The sequence below is a fragment of the Anastrepha ludens genome, chromosome 6 (assembly GCF_028408465.1).
Source record: "Anastrepha ludens isolate Willacy chromosome 6, idAnaLude1.1, whole genome shotgun sequence".
Classification (NCBI taxonomy): domain Eukaryota; kingdom Metazoa; phylum Arthropoda; class Insecta; order Diptera; family Tephritidae; genus Anastrepha; species Anastrepha ludens.
Genome location: NC_071502.1, coordinates 102,315,962 through 102,341,241, shown reverse-complemented (window position 1 = coordinate 102,341,241; position 25,280 = coordinate 102,315,962). Strand labels below are relative to the sequence as shown.

The 25,280-nt window shown below is 34.1% G+C and overlaps 1 protein-coding gene across 1 annotated transcript; it reads right to left on the bottom strand.

The window, feature by feature from the left end:
- Window positions 1-656: 656 nt before the first annotated feature.
- Window positions 657-22,050, bottom strand: LOC128866461 (E3 ubiquitin-protein ligase MYLIP). The gene is made up of 4 exons (XM_054107225.1): window positions 21,249-22,050; window positions 3,617-4,542; window positions 1,688-2,344; window positions 657-1,614 (listed from the first exon to the last, which is right to left on the bottom strand). Exons 1-4 carry the CDS (start codon window positions 21,333-21,335, stop codon window positions 1,488-1,490), a joined length of 1,797 nt encoding a protein of 598 aa, XP_053963200.1. The 5' UTR covers window positions 21,336-22,050; the 3' UTR covers window positions 657-1,487.
- Between the last annotated feature and the right edge of the window lie 3,230 nt (window positions 22,051-25,280).

Genomic DNA, 25,280 nt, shown 5'->3' with positions numbered 1-25,280 from the left:
CACGTGGAGGGAAGTTTGCAAGCCAAAACAAAAAAAAACGAAAGCCTTCAACCTAATTCATAAATTATTTCAACTTCCGAAAATGTGATATTCACCGCGCTTTATGTCGCTCCATACGTATTATGCTGAATGGGAAGAGCTTAAATTTGTTGTTGTTGTTGTAGCAGCATAAACATTCCCCATACATATGTATACCGGGAATGGTGCTGAAGTGACAGTCCTTGGCCGGATATAAATCGGGGTCGTTCCGGTTATGTAAAACCGACTGTCGTGGGAACGACTTATATTCGTCTCATACCGTAATTAATATATATAACACTTAATTTAATCCAATATATATATCGAGGTAATTGGGTAATGCAGTTTCGCCGACTGTCGTAAGAATTCGCATTATTGAAAGCACAGCTCAAATTTCAATTTTGTCGTTTTACGAGTTCATTGCAACAATTTATAAATTAGCTAATCCTGGGCACTTACCAAAAACAAAGCAATTTGTAGCTAAAGCTTTGAAGCGGTATTTTAAATTATTTCAGCCAAATCAAAAATGAAAGACTATTTATTTAATATTATTTTTGTTTTTTTATTAATATTTGATTTTATTTCGCTTTATTTTTTAGTTTTCATATTTTTATTTTTTTAACTCTCTTTCGATTGTTATTCGCCATTTATGTAATAATATACAATATAAATATTAAAATTATTATGTACATAGGAATAAAATTTAATTTATTGTACTTTTTTATTTTATTTTATTTTTTATTAATGAACTGCTAAACGGAATTAAAAATTTCATAACAAAAACGAAAAACCAAAATATTTGGAAATTGGATTTTCATAATTGGATTTTTTTAAATGTATAGCAAAATATAAAATTTATTTTACGGTCGAAAAAGTTTATTACATTTTGAATAGTAAATTTCTATATTAAAAATGCATAGTCAGTAGCCAAATTGTTGTTGGACAAATGTACAAAACGGCCTTTGCAAGTAATTGCAGTCATAAATTTAAAAGTGCAAATATTGCAAAAATTCGGTATAGTTTATAGTATAAAAATTATTTTACATTCTGGTTGGAATACTTTCTTTAGTTAACGGCTTTTAAGCGCACAGTTAGTTAACAGCTGATTAAAAAATACTTGTTTCGCATATATATTCAATGCATTTGCATCAAAATAACTTAAATTAGTTTGAAGTCTTAATTACTTATCGTACAATTATTTACATAAATCTATTTTTAATTTAATAGTAACCGAAACTAGAATAAAAAGGGATTCAATAATTACTTTAGGTTTACACATACATATTTCTGGCTTTTTATGACGTCAATATAAGTAAATTTATGCAATTATCGTTCGTAAGCGATAAATCTCGCCTTCGACGCGTTTAGCACAATTTCGAGCTTTGAGCTAAGCCACTTCTTGCTTAGTGCAGGAGACTCTCGTTCTATAGTATTCTTATTCGACGAGCAAAAAATGCAATTTTCTCATACTAATGAGTGGCGACACAACTTGTGGTGGCGGATGGTGTCGACATTGAGCTTATTCGCAACTCAGGTGGAAGATAAATACGCGTTGTACTTGTAACTTTTACACGGCAGTTTGGACAGTGGATGCATCTGCAATGCAAATAAAAAAGAGATGAATTAATTAAAATATTCTAATATGACGTTGAAATTTTTGCAAACTTACCTCGCAGCACATTCTGCACAGGTGGTTACGTGCGAGCAGGGATTGAACATCGTATTGATTTCACGATCCATGCAGATTTTACAGGTCATCGCTTCCGAAACACGCGCTTCCACACAACGTGCAATAGCCGCATCGCGTTTCTCCTTTTCACGCAGCGCCATGTCTAATTTATCAGTTACCGCACAGATATCATCGAAATCCAATTCTTTATCGCTAAGTCGCTGCTCCTGCCTACTCGTACTCAATGGCTGCTTGCCACCGTTGAGCATACTTTCGTAGAGATCTTCATTTCCCACAGCGCTGCTATTTAACGCTTCGATACCCTTTTCGTGCAGTATGCGACGCGCCTGATCGTGCACTTCGCGACAAGTGCGTTGAATATCGAAAACGTAACGTTTCCCCAACTCGGTGTCCTCTTTAAACATCGAGGCAATTGTGCCCTTGAGATCGCGTGTAAATTGATTGGTGACCACACCGCGTACTTTATCACAGACATAGAAGGCATGTCGCTCCGTTATGGAGCGGTAAAGGCCAGCAGCCATGGCATGTTTTGGCAACTTGATTTCGAGTTCGCGACGATCATTGCAATCGCCGACATATTCCAGCTTGAAGGTGCGACGGAATGACTTGGCTGAAGCGATTGCGCTGAACGGGATGCTGCAAGAGAGAGAAAAGAGAAAATATTATATATTATATGTGTGATTAGAGGGAGTGGAAAAAAGTGATGGAGAGAAAATAGGAAGATAGTTAAAACAACAGAACCTTGTATTGAATAATATAAAATTATGTACATAGAATAAAGCAAACAAATTTAAGTGAAATATTAAAAAATAAAATATAATTAAATGAGAAGAAATAATATTTAGAACAAAATAATTATAAATCAGTTACTACTTTTTTTAAATTATTTTTTAAATTTTAAATAAATTAATAACTTTTTAAAATTATTCAAAACAAAAGAAAAAGTTGAAAAAAATAAAATAAACATATAAACTAAAAATAAAATTTTACTAAATACGAAAGAATAATATTTAGAACAAAATAATGTGTTACATTATTTAAACAACTTAAAGAATTTATCAAAAGAATAAAATAAAAATACAAGAAAAAAAATTAAATTAATTCAAATAAATTAAAAGAATGAAGAAGCTAAAAATATTTATGAAAATAAAGCAAACAAAATTAAAAAATTTAAATAAACATCTAAAACCAATAAAAAATAATGAGATTGTCTTAAATTATTTATAATATTTCAAGTTTTCACTCTAAAAAAAAAATTATTTCAAGTTTTCACTCTAAAAAAAAAATTATTTCAAGTTTTAATTCAAAACAAAAAACAAATTTCTTGAATTCAAGATAAATTAAAAGAATGAAGAAGGTAAAAATATTTATGAAAAAAAAGCAAAAAAAAAAAATTTTTAAATCATTTAAAACCAATAAAAAAAAATTAAATTTTCGTAAATTATTTATAATTATATGCGTTTTTTAATTCTAAAACAAAAAAAAAATATTTCAAGTTTTAATTAAAAAAAGAATTATTTCTTGAATCCAAGATAAATGAAAAGAATGAAGAAGCAAAAAATAAAAAAAATTTAAATAACTCTTATTCTTAGACATTTTTAGAAGATTTGTATAATTAAAATATTTGCTATATAAGTACATACGTATATAAACGAATACTAATAAGCAACTTTCATTGAAAACTCATTTGAGATTTTCACTTGATATAAAACAATTAAAACAGAAATTGAAGCATAAATTACATTAAATTGAAAAGCAACATAAAAATAAAATAAGAAATTCAAGTTAAATTAAACAAAATACATATATGTAAGTAAGTTTAATCAGTAAAAAATAGGAGTCTTAATAAAAAAATAAACTATTTGTTTCATTCCCTTCCTCACTTGTTCGTATACTAAAAATACTTACACATTCTTTTCGTCTCCCACGCAAGTCGTGATCGCATTGGCGCCAACAGCCACATCACAACGAGCTGAATTCTCGTGCGCCGTAACACCACTGAACACCTCCTCGCCGTAACCCTCGAGATCCTGAATTTGCTTTAACAGCCAATACTTTGCCGATTTCGGCGTCATTTTCAGTGTTGCCAACTTGCCATGCTCCACCGCTATGCAATGGTAGAAATCTTCCGGCATATCTATGTCCCCACCATCCTCGGCACATATTGGATAGACAATATAATTTTGATAAATACTTAGCGGAGATGTTGACACTTTGTCTTCCGCAACGTCATCATCGGACGCTGATTGTGACGATGTGTGGCCGACGTTGCCGCCACATTTCATATTCGCAGACAAAGCTGTCGGACCTTCATCGGTGACAATGGTAGGCAGATGTGAATTTTCAATGTTTTCTGTGGACTTTTGTTTCGACAGGCGTCGCTTCTTAAAAGACAACACATGTTCCTTGTCCTTGCGCTCCTTGTGCGACAGTTGTTGTTGAGCACCATCACCACCGCTACCCCTGCGCACAGGTGTGGGACATTTCGCTTTTAGCGATAAAGGATTGAAACGGATACCATCAGCTTGACAGAGTAGCGCTGACAATTTGGCCGCATTATTCCAATCATGTGCCTGCAGACGTTTCTCCAGCAAATCAGAACGCGCTTGCATGTAAAAAATGTTGCGTACACTCTCTTGGAGCAAACAGTGCACGGGCACCCAGAATTTGACGCGCAGCGCTAGCATTAGATGTATGCTGCTGCTGCTGTTATCACATGACAGCCGATTGCGCAAATTGATCCATTGGCGTGTGCGCGATTCCTCTTGATTGGGTGTCCAATACTCGAGTCCGAAATATTCCATTTCGCAGACGATGTCGAGTGCCTTGCAGACCTGTAGAGATAAAGGAAGGCAAAAGGTGGGTTAGAAATTTGTATGCGAAGGGGTTTGCTTAACATTTAAATATGAAAACTAAAAATGAAAATAATGTATGTATGTGTGTGTATGTATGCATGATTTCAGTCATTATTGTTTTTGCTTGTTTATTCTATGATTTCTGTGTGATTTCAATTAACTATTGTTATCAATAAAAGCTTATGGCCGACTCAACAAGTTTATAATTTTCAAGCACTAAACGAGTTGAAGATAACCAATATTGCTTGAGGGAAAATTGTTGGTGACCAACAAATAATGTTAACTAGGCAATAAAAAAGAAATTATGCGTGGCAATAATAAATTCGTTATGGAACATCAAAAAGATTAGTACATACATTGAAAAAAAAAACTTTACTCAGCAGGTGTTGCTGAACCCTAACCAGCGACAGGGTGGCTGTCAAAAATTTATAAAGAAAATTATTGATTTTTAAGGTAAAATTTTAAATTAGCATTTTTTATTATTTATGCTGGAAAATTTTTCATACTCTTTGAAGTATTGATTTTTATGGATCTGGCATTCTTAAACTTCATTTTATTATTTACTTGATTAAAAATATGTAGAGCCCTCAAATTTTTGTTATAGAAAAATTAAAATGTTACAATAAATTCGAAATTTTTTATTAATTTCCAATTTTTAGCTTCAGGCCGCAGTAGGCATAGCTATAAGCTTTTTGTATTTTATAGTTAACTGTAAATACAATTGTCAATAAAAACAAAATCTAATCAAGGCGAATCCATTGAATGTGGTATCGGTAAATCGGATGATTTATGTTTTTTCTTTCGCCGTGTCCATGTGGCTGTCAGCCCAGAATGAATCACGGCGAATTTATTGTATTTTTTATTTTCTACTTTTCCAATACTTTTCTTTGACAATCATACGTACAAAATATTGTTGTTGGTCTAGTGCCACCACCTTTAATATATGCGTCTTGCTGTATATGTTATAGAAAAATTGTTGAATACGATATTTTTTGATTAATTTTCAATACATTTTAATCGCATTTTTTATCTCATTCCTTTGTTTTTGAAAATTTTAGATATTTTTTACAGTTTTAAATTTCATACATTTTGACTTTTCTTCATATTTAGAGCTCATATTAAAAATCCATTCCACATCAATTAATAAAATCATTTGCTGCTTCTTCTTCTGATCACTCATACGCCACACTGACCGAAAGCTATACTTGTCTTAATATAATACATACATTTACACTGTTTACGATTTCTGTTATCCACATAAATATGTATGTATGTATGTATAACAATTTATTTACACACTAATTCATTTTTCATGAAATCCTAAACTTTTTGTGTGGCGTTGATATTTGTGCTGAGCCGTGACTTATGGAAAAATCCTTTTTTTTTCGTACTATGGTTTTGCATTTCTTAGCTCCATTATAGCACAAAAAAAGTTGTTTCTTTTTTAAATCTGCAGCGAATTTTTTAAATAGTAAAATGTGTATACTATATGTTTGGATCAACTTACTCCTGTGAACACTTTTTTCAACAGGGAAATTAAAAGGTTAACATTTTCTCTCATTTTTGTATTGCTCCTATGAGCGCCTTTGCATATTTTTGTTGTTTGTGCATTTTACCGGCAGTGCAGTCGCTAATGGGCGCCCCTTATTTATACTATAATAAATCACTCATACGCCACGTTTACCAAAAATTTCTTTTTCTTATTATAAAAAAGACTTAAATCGTTATTTGGGTAAACAGTCGAAGAAATTACCCTGGATAGCTATCAAAGTGGAAAATTGTATATTACAAATGGAACAGAACAATCGACCGTAAGGCAATTCGTTGCCACAACAGTCGGCTCTACATTACCGGAACGACCCGGATTTACATACATCCGGTCAAGGACTGTCACTCCAGCAGCATTTCCCTTACATATGTATGGGGAAATTTTACACAGCTACAATAACAACAGGAATAAGGCAACCGTTCCCACGACAGCCGATTTTACATTACCAGAACGACCTAGATTTATATCCGGCAAAGTACTGTCACTCCAACAGCATTCTCCTTACATGTGTAGGGAAATTTTATACAGCTATAACAACAACAACAACCCTAATACAATTCAATTTGTGTTTAGCTGACTTCGCCTATATGGAAGGAGTTGACTTGAACAATCTAAATAATCACTTGTTTTATTTGCTCAACGGCAACTTCTAGCTTAAAGAAAATAAAACATATGAGCAAACTACTGAGCAATCATTTTTATACTCATTCAACCATTTGCATTACCTTCACACCTTCGCCATTTTTCAACACCGACTCGTCTTTTGAGTTGTGTTATTTTGAGCCCTTTAATTTACGTTTTACTTCAGTTATACTATATATTTAGTACATACGGGTATACTTATAGCTATGTAGGTCTTGTTTACATTCCTTTTTCACTCGTAAACTTCAATAAACACAACCGCAAATAACTTCAGCAAATAAAGTAAAACGCAATATACGATGACATCAACCAACAAGAAGAATTCAAAATAAACCGTATGTGTGCATAATTGTCTACACAAACTTCTTTATAAATAATTATCACTGCTCTAAAATGTGCGATAAAATTACGAATTTTTGCAAAGTAGATAAATTATTAGAAATTTTTTTTTGAAAACTATTTGCCTTCATGGATGTATTTACATACTCGTATTGTTATCTAGCTGGGTAAACATAAATAAAGCGGTATGTAGCCAAGCAGGTAAACTGTACATATGTATGTAGGTATGCATGTACATATGTATTTATGGGCGTATATAATAGCATGTGCGATGGCAATAAAGATTCCAGCTCAGATATCCTATGTAAGTATGTTAGTAATCTTATTTATAGGCAAGAGCTCTTGAGCAGGCGTTTGTGGCCGTTTTTTCTTTTTTGTTTGGAGGCTTATTAGCCATAGGGCGGTATCAACTTCCAAAAATATATATGTACATACATTTGTTATTAAGTTGGCTTTCTTGCCTTTTGCGCACTTCCAGCACGTTTTTCTGCTTCTTATTGCTCTACGCTATATTTTCTTCTTCTTTCCCCATACATATGTACATACACATATAATTATTGTCTCATTTTCAAGTTTTGCCATTTTTTCTCTGCCTTATTTGCATTTCACATTAGCAATTCCAGGCGCGAATACCCATCCAACCAAGCAAACCATCCCCATATGTCTTTCATGTTGACACACACACATCCACACATGAGGATTTTGGTGTCAAACTCGAATTTTAAATAGGCAAACGTGTGAAATACAATATATGTGCAGATGAGTGAGTTAATGTGGATTCGAAACAGATGTGCGCGCAGATACTCAATTGCACAGCAACAACAAAAAATATAACAAAAAAGTGAATTTCTCCGCATGAAATATACTCTATCACTTGTGAGTACCAGAGTACCAGAGTGCGTGATGTGAGCATTTGAGTCTTCGCTAAAGAGATACAAAACATATACACATATACATGTAGCGTCTACCAAAGTGAAGTGGATAAATTTTGAAAGAGCGCAACATGCGTTTATCGCTGCGAAAGATCACCCGCCGCTGCTGATTCATTTGTTTTTTTTTTAACCACTCGATCTCTTGTTTGTATTTTATTGGTGGTGCGTCTTCATTGTGCCATGTAGTAGTTACAAGAGAATGAATTGAACACTACTTGCTTTAGTATCTAGCAACAACAACAACAACAACAACAACAACAACGAACACAATACCAACAGCAGTAGGTGAGAGAAAAAAGTTGTTTAATGAAGAGAATTTCGTGAACAAAACAGAAATGAAGTGTAACACATACTAACATACACATATACAAAACATTGCATATACATATTAAAGCATGCTGTGTGTGAATGGTAAAATTGGACTTTGGAACGCGACCCAAACGAAAATTGGACTTTGTACCCATTCACATATGAACTCAACTGAACGCGTTTCTGTAGTTTTTTTTTGCTTGACGGTTGCCGTGTGCGCGGCATACTCATGCCGTCGAGTGTTAATGGGTTGGTCATATAGTGTTGCCATTAATTTGGAATATAAGGTATAGAGAAAAAATTAGTAAATACATTTAATTAAACATTATTTGTTGTCATTAGCTAAGCATATGAAGGTAAGTAAATACATGCATATGTATGTATGTAGATACAAATGTACGCACATGTGTATTTGAAGGTTTATTTTCATTCAGTTTGCGGTTTTGTGTGCTAAATTGACATTGCTTACGTTCTTTTCCTGTTTTAAAAAGCGTTGCAATTTTTTATTACAATTAAATTAATATTTAAGGCCTTGAGTATTGCTGGAACTTGAACTGGAAAATGAATATTTACCATGTATATTAATTGAATTGAGATTAAATGAAAATTGAGTAAAAATATATAATATAATTAAGGTAAATTATCATATTAATTTTATAAAATATTATTCATTAATTTATTTTAGTTTAAGCAAAGACCTTTGTTACTATTCGCCATCGAACGGCTATTATTTTATCATTTATTACATACATTACGTAAAAATTTGGTAAGAAAAACAAGTTACTTTTTTATTTGCATTGAATTAATTCACTTCACTATAATTTACTTCTAATTACTTATGTACATATTTTGAGAGCAACATTAACAAACGTTTAATATATCGGCCCGAGGGTTGTACAAGCTTTTAAAAGAACGAAAAAGTAGTTTTGATAAGCCATTTAGTGAGCTACAAGCCCCTGAAACTAAACTAAAGGTCGTGCCTCGTACAAGCTTCACACATTTTTAAGTCAGACATGTACAAACAAGCACCGAATTGGCAATTTCAGCAATACAAACCTTCTTTTTTTTTTGCGGCTGAGGAGGTTTAATGTATCATTCAAGCTGCCATCACAGCAATAGAAGGTCCGTAGACTAAAAAAAAACTTGGTTTGCCCACTCAAATTCAAGTCGTAATTGTAACTGAATTTACCATACAAAATTTTAAATTATTTGTGTGAACACCCAACTCAATAGCGCAATTTAAAGCTCAATTGCCTGAGTTAATAGCCCAAAATGTCTAAAATAGACCAATTGAACATAATCTAAGCTTACAAAAATTCACTTCCACATTTTCCGAAAATACTTTTTCTATAATTTTGTTGATTAAATAATGCCTCCACTGCACTCGAGCTCAGAATCTGCGTGTCATGCACAATGTGTATGCTGTCACGAATGCTCGCTTTTAACTCAGTTCTTTCTATATCTATTCATTTAAGTAGTTATTTCGCATGTTGGCAACTCTAAACTTGCGGTTTCGCATAACTTTAGTGGGATTTCCATGAGTACAGCGCGAACACGGACATTGTAACTGGCTAACTTGGCTGCCTATTTAGCTGCTCGGGCACTGGCTGTTGCTTCTGCTTCTGCTTTGAGAGGCGCGGGCTACACGGGGTTACCCTAATTAAATGGATACTCGATTGAGATGAGGCATGCACATGCTTTGTGAATTTCAACATTGTATTTGTTTTTTCGTTTCTTTTTTTTTAATATTTTTTATACCAACAGGACTTTGTTTTATTTAAAGTGAAATTATTTAATTTAACTTTTACTTTTCACCTTTTACTAATGTATTGCTTTTTGCTTCTTGCTTTTTCCGACAAGTAAGCGTTTGTGGTTCGCACGAAATATTTTCTTTTAAAAGTAAATTATTTCAAAGCACCTCGTGTCGTCGATGACACGCTATTTTTATAACAACTTGTGCTTAAAAAAAATTGAGAAAAAAAATAAAAATAAATTTAAAAAAAAACCAATGAATGCAAATGCTCATATAAGTACTTTACATTCGTTCGCTGACATTATCTAGTACAAATGTTAATATATAGTATATATGTTTAAGTATGTATAAATATATGTATGTTAGTGTATTCTGAACAGATATGAACGTGTGAAAACTCATTTCACATTTATCACTTGGCTATACTACATAGAATTCTTTCGGCATCGAGGCTGTCGTCTTGTCGTTGGCGGCCTGAATGGGAGACTAAAAACCTATGCGCATACATACAAACACATGCCATATGTCTAATAACCAAATGTTTGCTGTATCTCTGAAATGTGTCATAGACATTTCGATATTGTAAATGTAGCACGCGGTTGGCGAGTGTTTCCACTGCGATTCAGCGTGAAATCAGTTGCCGTTTGTGTAATATTTTTATTAAGTCGTTACGAGTAGACACATACACATATGTAGCAAGGTATGAATGTTGGTGGTAGACAGACGTATCTCACTACTTATAAATATTGATTGGGCTGTAATTTTATAATGTAGCTTGCAACGGGCGCAGATAAATTGTTCGTTGTTTAAGTGTTGCTTAGTGTAATTGAATTATAATATTTGAAATTATAAACGTTTTTATTTTTACATATGTATGCATGTAATTTGTAATTACCTGGACATTATCAATGACAAATCTGCTTGCTGGCATAATAAATAATGTATTAAAAAAAATTAATTCATTAAAACCTGTCCTGAATTTATGCGAACAAAAACTTTTTCGCATATATACGCAAATGGTTATGTACATATGTATGTGCGAACATGCACGTATCACACATTGTTAATGCGCATTGAAACGAGTTAGTTTTCTTTGGTACGAAAAAGTATAAAAATGTCTCCTAAAATGTGATTGAAAAATGGCATCTTTCGAATAAAAACACTTCACTCAACCGCCTACACTTCAGCAATCAACAGCTGTAAAACAACTGGAAGGGTTAATAACAAATAATTGCAGAATTTAGTATAATTGGAGCGATCCTGTTGCTCAACACCTATGTACATACATATATACATAGCTGTATATATATATATGTACATACATATGTACATATACCAACCTGTCACGAACACCCCATAAAGATATGCAGAGTTGATTTCTACATACCCACGATAGTTTGTTCTATGATATCCGAAAGAACTGGATTTACATCTTTTCAACAGCATTCCCCAAACATTTATGCGGAATGATTTTATTGTTATATCAAAAACAACAACAATAGAGGTGTTTCAAAACTCAATAAGGGGAAATTCAGAGTAGCGTTTTTCTTCCCACACTTGGGGATGAAAAAAGTATATTCTCATCGCTTCGAATGATTTGAAATCACACACAATAATAACCCACAGCCACATCTTCAGGGGAGAAATCCGGCCGTTGTGTCACTATTGTAACTTGAATAAACATTCCGTAATCTACCTCCTTGAGAATGCTAACATTTTAGAGAGACCAGAAATAAAATCTTTGAACACCGTATACCTTCAGATTATTTAAAAGCTATTGACAGTAAAAAAATTGTAAAAGTTGTGAAACACATATTGAGAATTAACAAATCTAAAAAAACTAATCTAGATTTATGTCCTGCTCAGATCAAGGGCAATTCTCCAGTAAGCGCTTGAACGACTAATATAAAAATTGACCAGCGAGCTCGTCCGTCCTCACGATAGTCGGTTATACGTAACCGGAACGAAACGGATTTATATTCGGTCCAAGACTGTCACTTCAGCAGCACTCCTCGTATATGCATGGGGAATGTTTATGCTGCTACAACAACAACAGCCAGCGAGCTGAAGGTCTTGTGCTTTTACGTATCATAGTTAGGTGATTTAGCATTTAATTTCTGTATAATAAATAAATAAATAAATCAATAAAATAATATTTTTCAAAGTGACAGAAAAAAACGAGTTTCTATTTTCTCGCATATTTAAGCAGCTCTGAAAGTCTTTCTCTCATGAATGGATAACTTCAAGAGTTTTAGTGAATGTCATAGATCTGTAAATGAGTTGGTCATCTAATAAAAATCCACTCAAATGGATTATGAGGCATTCGGTGGATATTTGAAAAGCGGGCGAATAAGCAAGGAAAGGTGTGGTCACTCCATCATATTTTCAGGAAAGAACACGAAAGATATGCGAAGGCCTCACAAAGGGCTTCCTTGTTAAATAGGTAAATCTGCGTCCTCTTGAGCTTGTAGAGATATAAAGAAGCCATTTTGGACAGAACTTTTATGGGTAAATGTCTAATTGGCATGCTTGCCATCCGTGTTGGCAAGCACACCAAATTACATGCTATTGAACGTTCCCGCGGCAGTCGGTTCTACATAACCGGAACGACCCGGATTTATATCAGGCCAAAGACTGTCACTGTAATGTTTGGGCTGTATGGGTAATGATTATGCAGCAACAAACAACAACAACAACATGCTATTGAAGCTGCAGATATGTAAAAGAAAAATAAAATGTTCCATATAAAATCATAGGGCAACGCAGACTGCATATGGCGTCACAACTGTGAGGACTATGTACACTTCGGTTAATTTCAACCTAACCTAAGATTTTCCTCATTTTCAACAGAATGTTATAATCACATAAAAAATAGTTTTTTTCGATGATATCACACAAAAATCGCTTACTTTGTATGCTGTCATAATGAACCTTCGTCGATTGACGCATGCAGTTATGTAGTTTTTGGGGGCATGTTAATGTTATCAATTACGGTTATTGCTGCCTCAACTCGTAATCAACATTTAGCAACTGCCACTTTTTATTCTACTTCATGCTAGTTTTTCTGCTTATCAGCACATTTTAATATTATATTATAAATTTTTTTTTCAGCGGCTAACAACACTAATGAGAGCAATTTCATTCGACCGGTTAAACTATGATTGCAATAATCAACAAGTAGGCGCAAGGGCGTAAGTACACTCCCATTAAATACATTCACATGTTTTGAGTCACGTTTTGTGAGAATAAAACGATTTATTTTTAGTAGCAATGCTTGAAGCGAATGAGCTGGGGGTTTGTGGGTAAGTTAGTTTAAAAATTGCTACAAAGCAATTCAAATTATATAAACAATGACAAAAATGGTTTGTCATACAGACATTTTCTTAATTAATTTTTTGTTCTGCTTTAATTTGTAAAGTAAAAAACGCTGCTGTTCGATTTTTACGAACATTTTTCGTGCTTCTATTAAAAATGTGTTTTTGTGTTTTTTGAAAATTGTAATATAGTTGGCGTATACTTTAGCATACCAATTCGATCTAGAAAAAACGCATTGCTCTAATGGTAATAAACAGGCCCCTCCATTATCTATGCATGAATGTACGTAATTTGCATGCAATGCTAAAGTAAATTTGCGTAATTTTGTAATGTTAAATAATCTTCGCATTTTGCATGTTTTGAAAATTAGCAAACGTCAAACTATGCGTACACAATTGCATGGGGATATTTTTAAACAAAGAAAAAAAATATATATATTTATAATCGAATTACTTGCATGCCAAAGTCGAATTATGTAATTTTAAAACGGCTATTTATTACTTTTTTTGCAAATAGTTTGATTACAAGTTGACGTATATTTGAAAAATAATATTATTGTAAAAAATAATTAAATTATTTACATTTAAGTGAACAACAATTTTAACTTTTGAACCAGCCTTCGAAAGCTCACATGTAAATATATATATATTTTTTTCACTATTTTGTGTTATTAGCGGTAATTTATTTAATCTGCTTCATTTCATATAATGCGAGTAACAATGTTTTTTTCCAGAGATTTTCTTCAGTGGCTTTTATTTTCAGTAAAAAACTTAACTTTTGAGTCGGACTTTGCGAATTCTTACTTGTTATTCATTTAATGAAACTAATTTAATATTTTATTTTTTATTATTGTTGTACTAGGATATTTACGGAGTATTGACCTTTTACTAATTTTCTAATACTCGTAAGAAATCAGCTAAGTAAACAGCTTCTACTAAAGTTTATCAGCCCAATCGCAAATACTCACGGGGAGTGGTTTTTTTGGCGATTTATTTATTCTCAAGAAACATTTTGCCAATTCTAAACTGCCCAGGGAAGACTTTTCGGCGAAGTGTTGGCGGTAGGAAATTCGAACTTCGAAATAGCTGTAATCTGTATTTTGTCTGCTCTAAGTGGTGTGTAGGGACCTACGTTTTATGCCGCCTCCGAACGGCAGATTGACCTGAAAAAAAATTGTATCATTGCTGTGACTAGCTAACCCACTATGTATCATATTTGATTGAGATGTTTTGCGATTACCTTTAATATTATTTTCATATAATGAAAAACCGCTTTCCGGAATTCATCAAATAACTTAAACACTGCTGGGCTTACACAATACTAAGCTTTTATTAGATTAAGAGTCGTTTTCTCATTAGATTAAGCGTCGTTAATCTCTAAAATTACAGTTCACTTTATCATGCATTTTCGTGCGCTGTGTTAGTAAACTCTAAGTAAAGCTGATGTTGTTGTTGTAGCAGTAACATTATTTAAAGCTCAGTTGATGTGCGATGTAGGTAAAGTAAATAAAAAAAAAATAGCTGGATTTGCTTGCGGGTAATACCAGTCTATAAAATGGCAAAAACAGTGGAGTTTCCTTATTGTTTTTGTAGCAGCACACATGTAAGGGGAATGCTGCTGAAATGGCAGATCTTGGACGTATGTATATAAATCCGAGTCGTTCCGGTAACTGCAGTCGGTTCTTGTGAGAACATTTCTCTCGCCTGATGCAGTCTCTAATTTATAACAGCGGGCATTAAACACCAACAACTTTGTGTGTGTCCAGAAGGCAAATGGCAAGAATGGCAAAGAAAAAGCTGTTATGAAAAATCTTCGCATACACCTACATACTTACACTCGTAAAAGTAAAATTGTAAATGCCTTCATTTGTAGGATAGCATCAAACCACTACATACAAATCGAAGGAGAAACTTTGTCTGAACAACTATTAAGAATGTAGGCGCCACTATTTACAATATTTAAAAAAAAAAAAACATTTATTTTTACCCCGTCCAAAATGTCATAAATTCGGACGTTTATACTGCTACTTACTATTTACTAAAAAATAAAAATAACAAATAAAAACAAGGCAATTCATTTAACAGCGCTGTTTAAAGTTCAAAAACGTTAATAAACCTTCTACTAATACATCTGCTTGTGTGCATGTAAATGGAATGTGAATCACAGATATCGTAAATGGTCAATTCAGCTTGGATTAAGTGAATTATGAAAGCTGCAGGTGGCAGCACGCCCGCTTCTACTTACAATTCAAATTAATTTATTACTAAAATAAAATACATAAGAAAGCAAAATTTCTTAAGCGATTAACACTTATCGCAATACTTATGTATGTTGACTAAGCACAAGGCCAGAGAAATCGATTACTTTTAGGTGGATTAATAATATTGCGTTCTTGAGAAAAGTAAATGAGCCAATAGGAGTTGTAAAAAGTGGCGCTGATTAACGGCATATGAGTGACAGATATTTAATTTAATATTTCTTCCTTTATTCTTTAATTTCCTAAAATAATTATTAGCAATATCTGGAGCAATAATTCTTTGTTTCTTTCCGCAATAACAGTGAAATTGATTAAAAGCTGATTAATCCGTTAAATATGATTAATGCTATTGTTTTGAAATATTTTCGCAAAATTTGTTCATAATCAGTTCAATTAATAGGCCGTAAATGTATGAAGGCAAAATCATACATACATGCGTACAAGTACTTATACATATATGTACATACGTGTGTGCAAACGTGCTAAACGGTTTCGTTGCGGTTGGATGGAAGGTAGGTGGTGGCAGGTAATTGACTTTTTTTACATTATATGAATATTAAATTGAACTTTGCGATAAAAACTTTTATATAAGTAGAAGTGGGTACAAAGTCGAGTCGGTTATCGGTGTAGGTATAAATAAAATACTCAATGGCTGTTATGACAAAGTAAATAAGTACCTCATATATAGATTATACCTACACACGAGTATGCGAGTGTGTACAGACCAAAGAATTATTAACCATTTATCTACCTATATGTTTTGTTAATCACCGAAAATGTGATAAGGACAACGTACTGCATGAAGAAAATTTGTAAAAAGAAAAATTGCTAACGAGTAAACAACAAAGTCAATAAAATCAGTTAATTATGAAATTACTAATCAAGGCGTTTGCTGCTATCAGTTATTGTGGGGGTGAAATAAATATAATTTGAGTAAATGCGCTATGAATTCAAGTGTTTTAAAGTGAACTTTATTCGCCTTATTTAACACTGCATGGAAGAGATAAATGCATGGCGCGGGGAAAAATCAAGTGGCAATGGTTGAATGCTCGTAAAAGGGTTTAACAATTTAGTAAGCCACGTATGTGCATATGTATATGTTTCGCATATTATTATTTTTTTTTTTTGTGTAACATACCCTGCAGAGAAATCCGCTAGTATTGGTGTGCTCCTAGTGTCTTCATAATTTTCATGGCTTTACGCTATTTTTATTTTTCATATAAATGATTTTTCACATCAATTTTACGCGGCGACCTCTTGGGAAGTGCCAGGTGTTTGGCGCTGCGTCTATATTGCAATAGCTCGAAGCCACGATGGAAAAAATAATCCACCTTATTATTCCGATCGAGGTAGCGATTGCGCAATTTATTTGCGTGTTGTTTGTGTAGGTTCTTCATTTTCTTTCGTTCTTGTTCGTATATTCACATCGCTCTCATGCAACTGCACCAAAGTGTCGTCACACACTCTCTGATATGCGCAATCTTGTTTCTATCATTCTCGGCTTGAAGCTACTACTAAATTCGACAAATGAGATCCAGTATACTCAGTTCGTTTAGAAGTATTACTAATTCGCGTTATAGCATCGACAGAATGAGTCAAGCATGATAGATTATAAGGTTTGGCCATACGAAGCAAAATTGTGGGACTATTTACCAGGGATGCGGCAGCAGAATTCGCAGTTGTTATTCTTTGTCGTTGTTTTTTTTTTTTCTTATATCACCAACACAATCTCAATTTTTTCGTAAACAAACTGCCGTTATAACCTTAAAACTTCGATATGACGCAATAACGTACATTCATTAAATTCATAAAAAAATCATAAAAACCCCAAATCATCTTCCATTCTGACATGAACCAAACAACCCGCATTCGCAGCAAGTAAAAGTTCGGAATAAAACAAATTCTCGATTTGACTCTAAAGACAGATTTTTTTTCGCTACGCCGTTACGCGCCTGGTGTATCGCTTCTAGTACGAATACTAATCCAGGTAAACGTCTTGAACCAGAAACTTGGTTTCACTTGTTCAAGTTCTTCCTGCAGGGTAGCTACGTAACTACATCGCTTTTGAGTGACTTATGAAAATAATGTAAACATTTTTTGCGTTCAATAAACTCATAACGGTTCAGCGGTACATCCAAATATGGCAGTTAATTACCTTTTTGTTTTTTTGCTTAACCGTAAATAATAAATTAGTAGAGCAATAATAATTGCATATATGCATATGTGTATGTATGTATGTATGTTTACTGCGTAGTTTCCACTTTTGAAATAGGTAGCTCACACTCGTTCCCTAATGTACCGAAATGCTGGTGATGATATGTCTGATAAACTTACTTGACAATTGGACTCCAAAAAATTTAAGCGCGCGAGTAGCTGATGAAAACAAATTAGGCAGAGTCAATAAATTTACTATTTCAATGTGACTTTGTCAACGTAAAATGTGGTGTAAACTTCACTCAACCAATTCGATAAAGAATATGCAATACGAAGCTGTGCTCACACTACTATCTAACGAGCGGGAGCGCTTTTGAAAAGAATACTCGAAAACTCAACTATGTACTATCAAAACCAAAAATTAATTCGATGTCAATCGAAAACTTCTTCTACCAATCGGATGATGAAATGTGTCTGTTTAGCGACTTTTTTTAAATTTAGTGCCTTCCTAAACTTAGCTGTTTCGCTTGAGTGTAGTCTTCTTCTCGAAAAATTTGTGTTTTACAACCTCCAATTCGATCAACTTTGGTGGGGTACGGGGTACGGTACACTAGACGGTGCTAGTTTACTAGTCAACTTTGTTAGTTAACAGATCATCTCAATACTCTGACAACTAATTGGTGATTAATTTACATACAACTGAATGGCCATTTGAGCTGTCTAAGCTGCGCCAAGGAACTAAACTTAAGTGACCAAGAAAGTCATCAATATGTTCTTTAACACTCTAAATAAAATTTGCCGCGACAGTTGACTTTACTTCACCAGAAGGACTAGAACTTATTTCCGACTACCTACCGCCATTCTTGGAGCGTTTCTCAAAATTCAATGCAGACTTTTGTTTTTACAACAAAACCAGCAACACCATATACAGATTTTCTCCATTAAAAGCCTTTAGCGGATTTCCTACTCAGGCTCGGTGCTGAGTAGCCTAGACGGTTTAGCGTCAGCAGTGGTTTGGTTGAAAATAGACGGTCGATTTTAACTTTTCTATCTATCAACTATCATACTTTCGAGACTTGACATCAACTTTTTGCTATGCATTTGAAATTTTCTCCGAAATCAGCACTTTGGTGGCGATTTGTATGGAATTTTTAATGTTTAAGAAATTTAATTTAATATCAGTTTTTAATTCTATTCACTTGCGTATGTTTATATTCTTAATAAGCGAAAGCAAATTCATTACATAAGCAAATTTTAGGTTATGTGCGAAATTTGTTTGAAAACAAATTGTGATATGAAAAATGGCTTTGCTGAAATAAATAATGATATTTATTATTGGACATTTTCTTTATTTCTAGGCAAATGCTTTGATTACTTTTTTTGCATTATTTTGAGGTTGAACTTGAGCAAACAATTATACAATAAATGTTCTAAAAGAATTAATATTGTACCCAGTAGGGAAACAGTATAAGGGAGGCAAAATGCTATAAAAAAATTATATTCGCTTGATGTGCTTCGACAACTATAAAGCAAAAATATAAACCTACTGTAGTGTATGAAAGTTGATCAGGTGGCAACTTTGACTCAAGCGTTTTGTTTTCCGTTATTCTAACAACGTTCAAAGTTATAATTTCTCCATAAAGGCTTTCAAAGTTAAGCAGCAAACAAGGTGAAGCCAGTTAATGGAGTTTTATGAGGAGCTTTTTCAAGGTAGAAATACACACGAAGGTTTGCCATTGCCTGCCGAGGGGTGACGACTATGAGAGAAAAACTTTTCCATCATTTGTTGCTCCATGCCCAGTGTTGTGAACTTGGTATTCGAATGGTAGTCACGCACCAACCCATTCGACTACGGTAGCGAGTTCTGAATACCTATCTTAACATTTTATTGGAAAATTAACTTGAAGGAGTAACTTACACGATAGTCTCATATTCAGACATATTCAACACGATGGCAGCCGAATGCATTTCTGTCGTGAAAAAGGTGTTTATAACTAATTGTCGTTCGAAGGTGGCAGAAGGGAGGTGTAAGTTTCATTTGGGAGTGGGGAAATCCTTTTTTTAGAGGGAATTGTATATATTAATTCCCTCCATCTAAATTGGTGGATATTTACAGAGCTTGATGAATTAGCTTGAGAAAGCTATTGAACGAAAATAACAGTTATAAAATTTGTCAGTAGCTTGCTTAGTTACTTATTTTCGCTAAGTTTGTAAGTTTTCGCAATTAATTCATAATTAATAAATTACATATATAATATATTATAATTATGTATTTAAGTTATCAACATTTTCAATTCAACTCAATTTCCTTGCAGGGTATGGAAGTAGAATTATACAAATATGTATGTAAAATTATATATGTATATATATTGTAAATATGTACCTATGTATACTCGTATATATATGTACATATATAGATAAGCATAGATGTACATTTACGTACTTTCATATATATAGTACGTATGCACATTGTTACATATTTTCATTAACTGTGCTATCGAAAACAATTCCTATTTTACTCGACATTAGTACCCTAAAAAAAGCAAAAAAAAGCAAAAAGGGAAACCAGAAAATAAAAATCGAAAATACAATTGATAAGGCCAAGCAACTAAACAATCAACAAGTAGCTTATTTTTTGCGATAGGTGTGTCTATATATTTATATACGAACATATATATGTATATACTTGCATATATAGGTATTCTTGTAAGTCAATTCTACTTACTTACAAATGCTCATTTTATTGATGTGTTTTCGAAAATATTAAATTGAACTTTAAACAGGTGTAGTGGAATTGAATGACAAGTTTGCACTTTGCTTCGTTGTCATATATAAATGCATAGGTGTGTAAAACAATAACTAAAAAACAACAAACAATAAACCATCAATGACACCAACTACGCAAAGTTAGTCCGCAGCAACATCAGCAACAAAAAGAGCAGCATAGCCAACACAGTGCTCAGTAGGAAGAAAGAGGCTTCCCTGCGCTAAATCAGCGACTTATGGATTATGAGTAAGTGCATATGCACATGCATACATATGTATGCATATTTGTGCACATGAATAAATATTGGTATATGCATGTTTATATGAGCATACACACATAAATATGCATGATACATGTATGTATATGATATGTGCTTTTTGCACTTCTTGTTCTTTACTGCTGCTGCTGCTGAATGACGAATATGCGGCAACTGTTTGTTGCGTAGGTCATTATGAAAACCGATATGTGTGCGGTGCAACACAGACAGTGTAATACACGTTCTCTGATAACACAGAGAAGAACAGAGACAGAAATACAAATGAGAAAACAAACCCAGCAAACAAATGTTTGTTGTTGCGTGAATGGCTGAGTGAGGAAGGTAAGGTATGAAGCACAAAGCAGATTTATGAGCAAACAAAAAAAGTCAAACAAAAACAGAAAACACACACCTTTTCGAGACACTCCTGTCCGATTGCCTTCGTATCCCATTTGACCGCTAATTGTGTGCCGTTCGGCAGATTGACAATGCACCACATTTTGACTGAGTTCGCCTCCTTTGGGTTGCAGTAGCTCGAGTAGTTGGAGTTGCAGCGGCCAGCCTTTCACTTTGGCGTAATGTTTTTGTTTCTTATTTATGTCTTTGTTTCTCTATTTAATTTTTATTTTGTTTTTCACAATTTGTGACACTTTTCCTTCTTGGCCTTTTATTTGGTTGTTCGGTTCGCTGTTCACGTGCAATTTGCGTGAATTCTACCGTCTCAAAGATGCATATACACGGATATCCAAACTGGCTTTTTAGTAGCTACGATGTATACATATGTACGTACATATGTAGTTTCGCGCACAACAGATATACCAGTTTTGTAGTATGTTTTTCACTTTTGTATTTATTTTGTTATAAGTATTATTATTTAACTGTTTTCAAAAACACTCGACAGGCATTTATCAGAACAAACAAAAAATGTATTTTCTTTTAATTGCAAAAAATTTATTTACTTTGATATTTCCAACAAGTTCAATAGCTTTGCTTTTAAATTGCCCGAATTCTATGTATCAGCATTCTTTCGCGTTGTATTTGTACCAAATTTTTATTAAAAAAAATAAACACTTTAAATTTTTTTATTTTAGCATTTAATATGCTTATTATTAAGCGTGTACATATATATTTATATATTGTAGTACACCTGCGTCTTGCGAACGCCGCTCACACAACTGTATTGCTTGAAATCCCCGTAGTGATTGAACGTTTTCCGTTTGAAACAACCAACAAAACAGCGCCTCTCCGATAGAAAGTCAACGTCGAAACCAAAATGCAAAAATATAACAAAAACAAAATAAAACTTACTAACAAATGAACAAAAAAAGAAAAAAAAAAACAATCCATACAAGCATGAAAGTCTGAGTTGTATCTGATATTAGTACACGCGTGCACATACACCCATGCGTACACACACATGCAACCGCAAATGAACGGTTGGCGCAAAATAGGCACCGAAGAGCGACAGACTGAGCGTACGCCGACATTTCCGTACTTCTCCATACAATACATACATACATGTGGGTCTCTGAAATACCACCAATGCAAGGTGTTTCAAGGCAGTGTTCACTCTCATGCACTCTTATGTATGTATGGCTCTTTGTGTGTATGTTGTATTTAAGAGCGGACTGTCAGTGTTTATTTAAGAGCAACTGTTTAGTGGTTTAGGCGGTTCATCTGTCCTAAAGCGCCAATATTTTTTGGTTAACAAACCAGCTGTTTTCCGCTAAATATTTTCAGCAGAACTTACGAGGATCGTTCAATAAATTATGCGAAAATATTTTTTTTCGTTGGCTGTAAATCATACGAATATTTAGTCTTTGGTTAGCATTCATTGAGTAGTCAAATACGTGGCATATTGGCAAGATGTACAGAATGCAGATCAAATTCAGATCGTTAACCGTTTCTCAGCGATTCTAATGGAATCAACTAATTTTCTGCCGTAACCGAGGTTAAGACAACGGTTTATTTATAAAAAAACTGAGATTGTGGAAAAAGCAACACACCACTGCTTCATTGCTGATGGACGAGTGTGTGATGATTACGTGTGAAATGCAGACAACATTCTGCTATCAAATCCTCGGTGACGTGGCAGTTGAAGCTACTCTCACATCTTTGCACATCACAATGGTTCCTCAAAATGGACATCGTAAATCCAATCCCTTTTATTTATCACAGTAGGGTGACTAATTTTGCGCCACCTTGTATTACCTATCCTATCCTTAATTCTGTCGCAAGACAAAACAGGCTTGTACTTATATGGGTTCCAGGACACTCCGGTGTTCAAGGAAACGAATTTGCCGATGAATTGGACAACCGTGGGTCAGCGGTTCCCCCACAAGGGCCAGAGCCAATAATCGGAATCAGTTCCGCAGGAATCATGAATTGGATCAGCGATTATGCATGCAATCTACATAAAGAGCGATGGTTCGGTCTAGAACGCTGCAGAACTGCAAAGTGTTTTGTGACAAGGGGGCGTCCATAAATTACGTGAGATGTTTAAGGGGGGGAGGGGGTCGAGTCAAATCTCATCTAATCTTACGTTGGAGAGAGGGGGGGTCTCGGCAAATATCACGCAATTTTTTTTCTGATTGAAACAAAAAAATTGTACATGCTTAAGATTTAATCTCAAGCGTAATCGTAGTATGATTAAGATCATTCACTAATTCGTTCGAAAGAAAATAATTTCATTCATACTTCGACGTTATACATTACTACTGTCAAACCACCATATTTGTTTTATACCAAATAGCTCAATTTAATCTGAATTTGCGGTACAGTGTAGCCCGTCGGTTGTTTTCGCGCCACTATGAGCCGAACGCCCTATCACTCAGGTTGACGTTTGACAATTTCGGACTTTAAAGAACATGACGGAAAATCATTTGCTCCATTTCTAATACGCGTACCGATTCAACCGCTGAATGCCTTCATCAGCACGCCTATTGATCTCTATTGCCCAAGTATACGTGATGATTTGGAGAAAATATGCTGCAGTACATGCGGTATTTACTTCGCATCTATCACAAGAGCTGCAGAGCACAGGAGAGCAGCTCACATTGCACCAGCTAAGCAAGCGCGTATGTACCGCAAAGTGCGACCCTCACGGATTGTCACAAGACGAGCTAATGAGTTACTGTGCGCAAGCGTCAACGGCTTAGAGTGGCTAGATTAGAACGAAGTTGAAGTAGCACATGATTTTACTGAAAATCATATGGACATGTTGGTCCCAATAGTCTCTCTTGAAACCGCGCATGATTCTCCATGGACTGAATAGATATTCTTTTTTTAATCGCAGTAGTTACGATTTAAGTCTTCTATTGTTAAATTTTTATTACACTTATAACTCTCAGCAATATTCATTACTAGTCTTAACTAGTCGTAAATAAAAGCACGAAGCAAATTTTTTTTCTTTTTACAATAACAATCCAACGCGTTTACATAAAAAACCCACATTTTGAAAAATCTCACGTGAGATTGGGGGATGGGGGAGGGGGTTGAATAAAATCTCACGACATCTCACCAGGGGGGGAGGGAGGGTCAGAAAATTGAAAAAAACACCTCACGTAATTTATGGACGCCCCCCAAGTCGGAACAGAAAACTGTCAAATTTTCTACTAAAACTTGGAAGGAAAGACCCTCGGTTGGTGGCCGGTATTATTCAAGGACATAACCCATGGGGTCAGCATATGACCACCATTGGAATTATTGAGGACCCAATGTGCCTGTCGTGCAGGAGGCGGATAGCACTGAGCACTTTCTCTGTGAGAGTCCTGCCTTTGATAGAGCACGGCTACGAGTTTTGGGTTCCGATGTCGTGAGAATGAGTAATATTCGTTCTCTAAAACTGGAAGAAATATACAGATTTACCAAAGAGTCTGGAAAATTCTCCCTCAGAACTCATTACTGGATCAACTAAAATCAAAAAACCAAATTGATTTCATCAGCTAATAAAGTTTCGCAGGTAACAACGTCGAGTTTTTTTTTTTTTTTAATTTTGTCATATTTTAAAACAACAAAGTTTTCAAGTTTTTTTTATGAAAAATCGGTGTTTTGACTTCAAAGCGCTTTAAAAAATTAAAAAAAAAAAACAAAAAAAAAAAAATTCGACGTTGTTACCTGCGAAACTTTATTAGCTGATGAAATCAATTTGGTTTTTTGATTTTAGTTGATCCAGTAATGAGTTCTGAGGGACACCGCAATAAAACTTTTTTATGAGACGTCCGCGAAGATTCGCTGCCACCAACTCATTTCTTCATAAAAATCAATGAAAATTTCACACAATATTCTTTAAATATGACTTTATAATGAAGTAATTTTAAAATTTTGAATAAATCAACTGTGTCGACAAAAAAAATTTCGAAAAATATGCTTGTTTTACACCGAATTAACCATACTACCCCCTTAAGGGGAGCAGATTGGTGTGAGAGGTGCTTCACTTTATTGG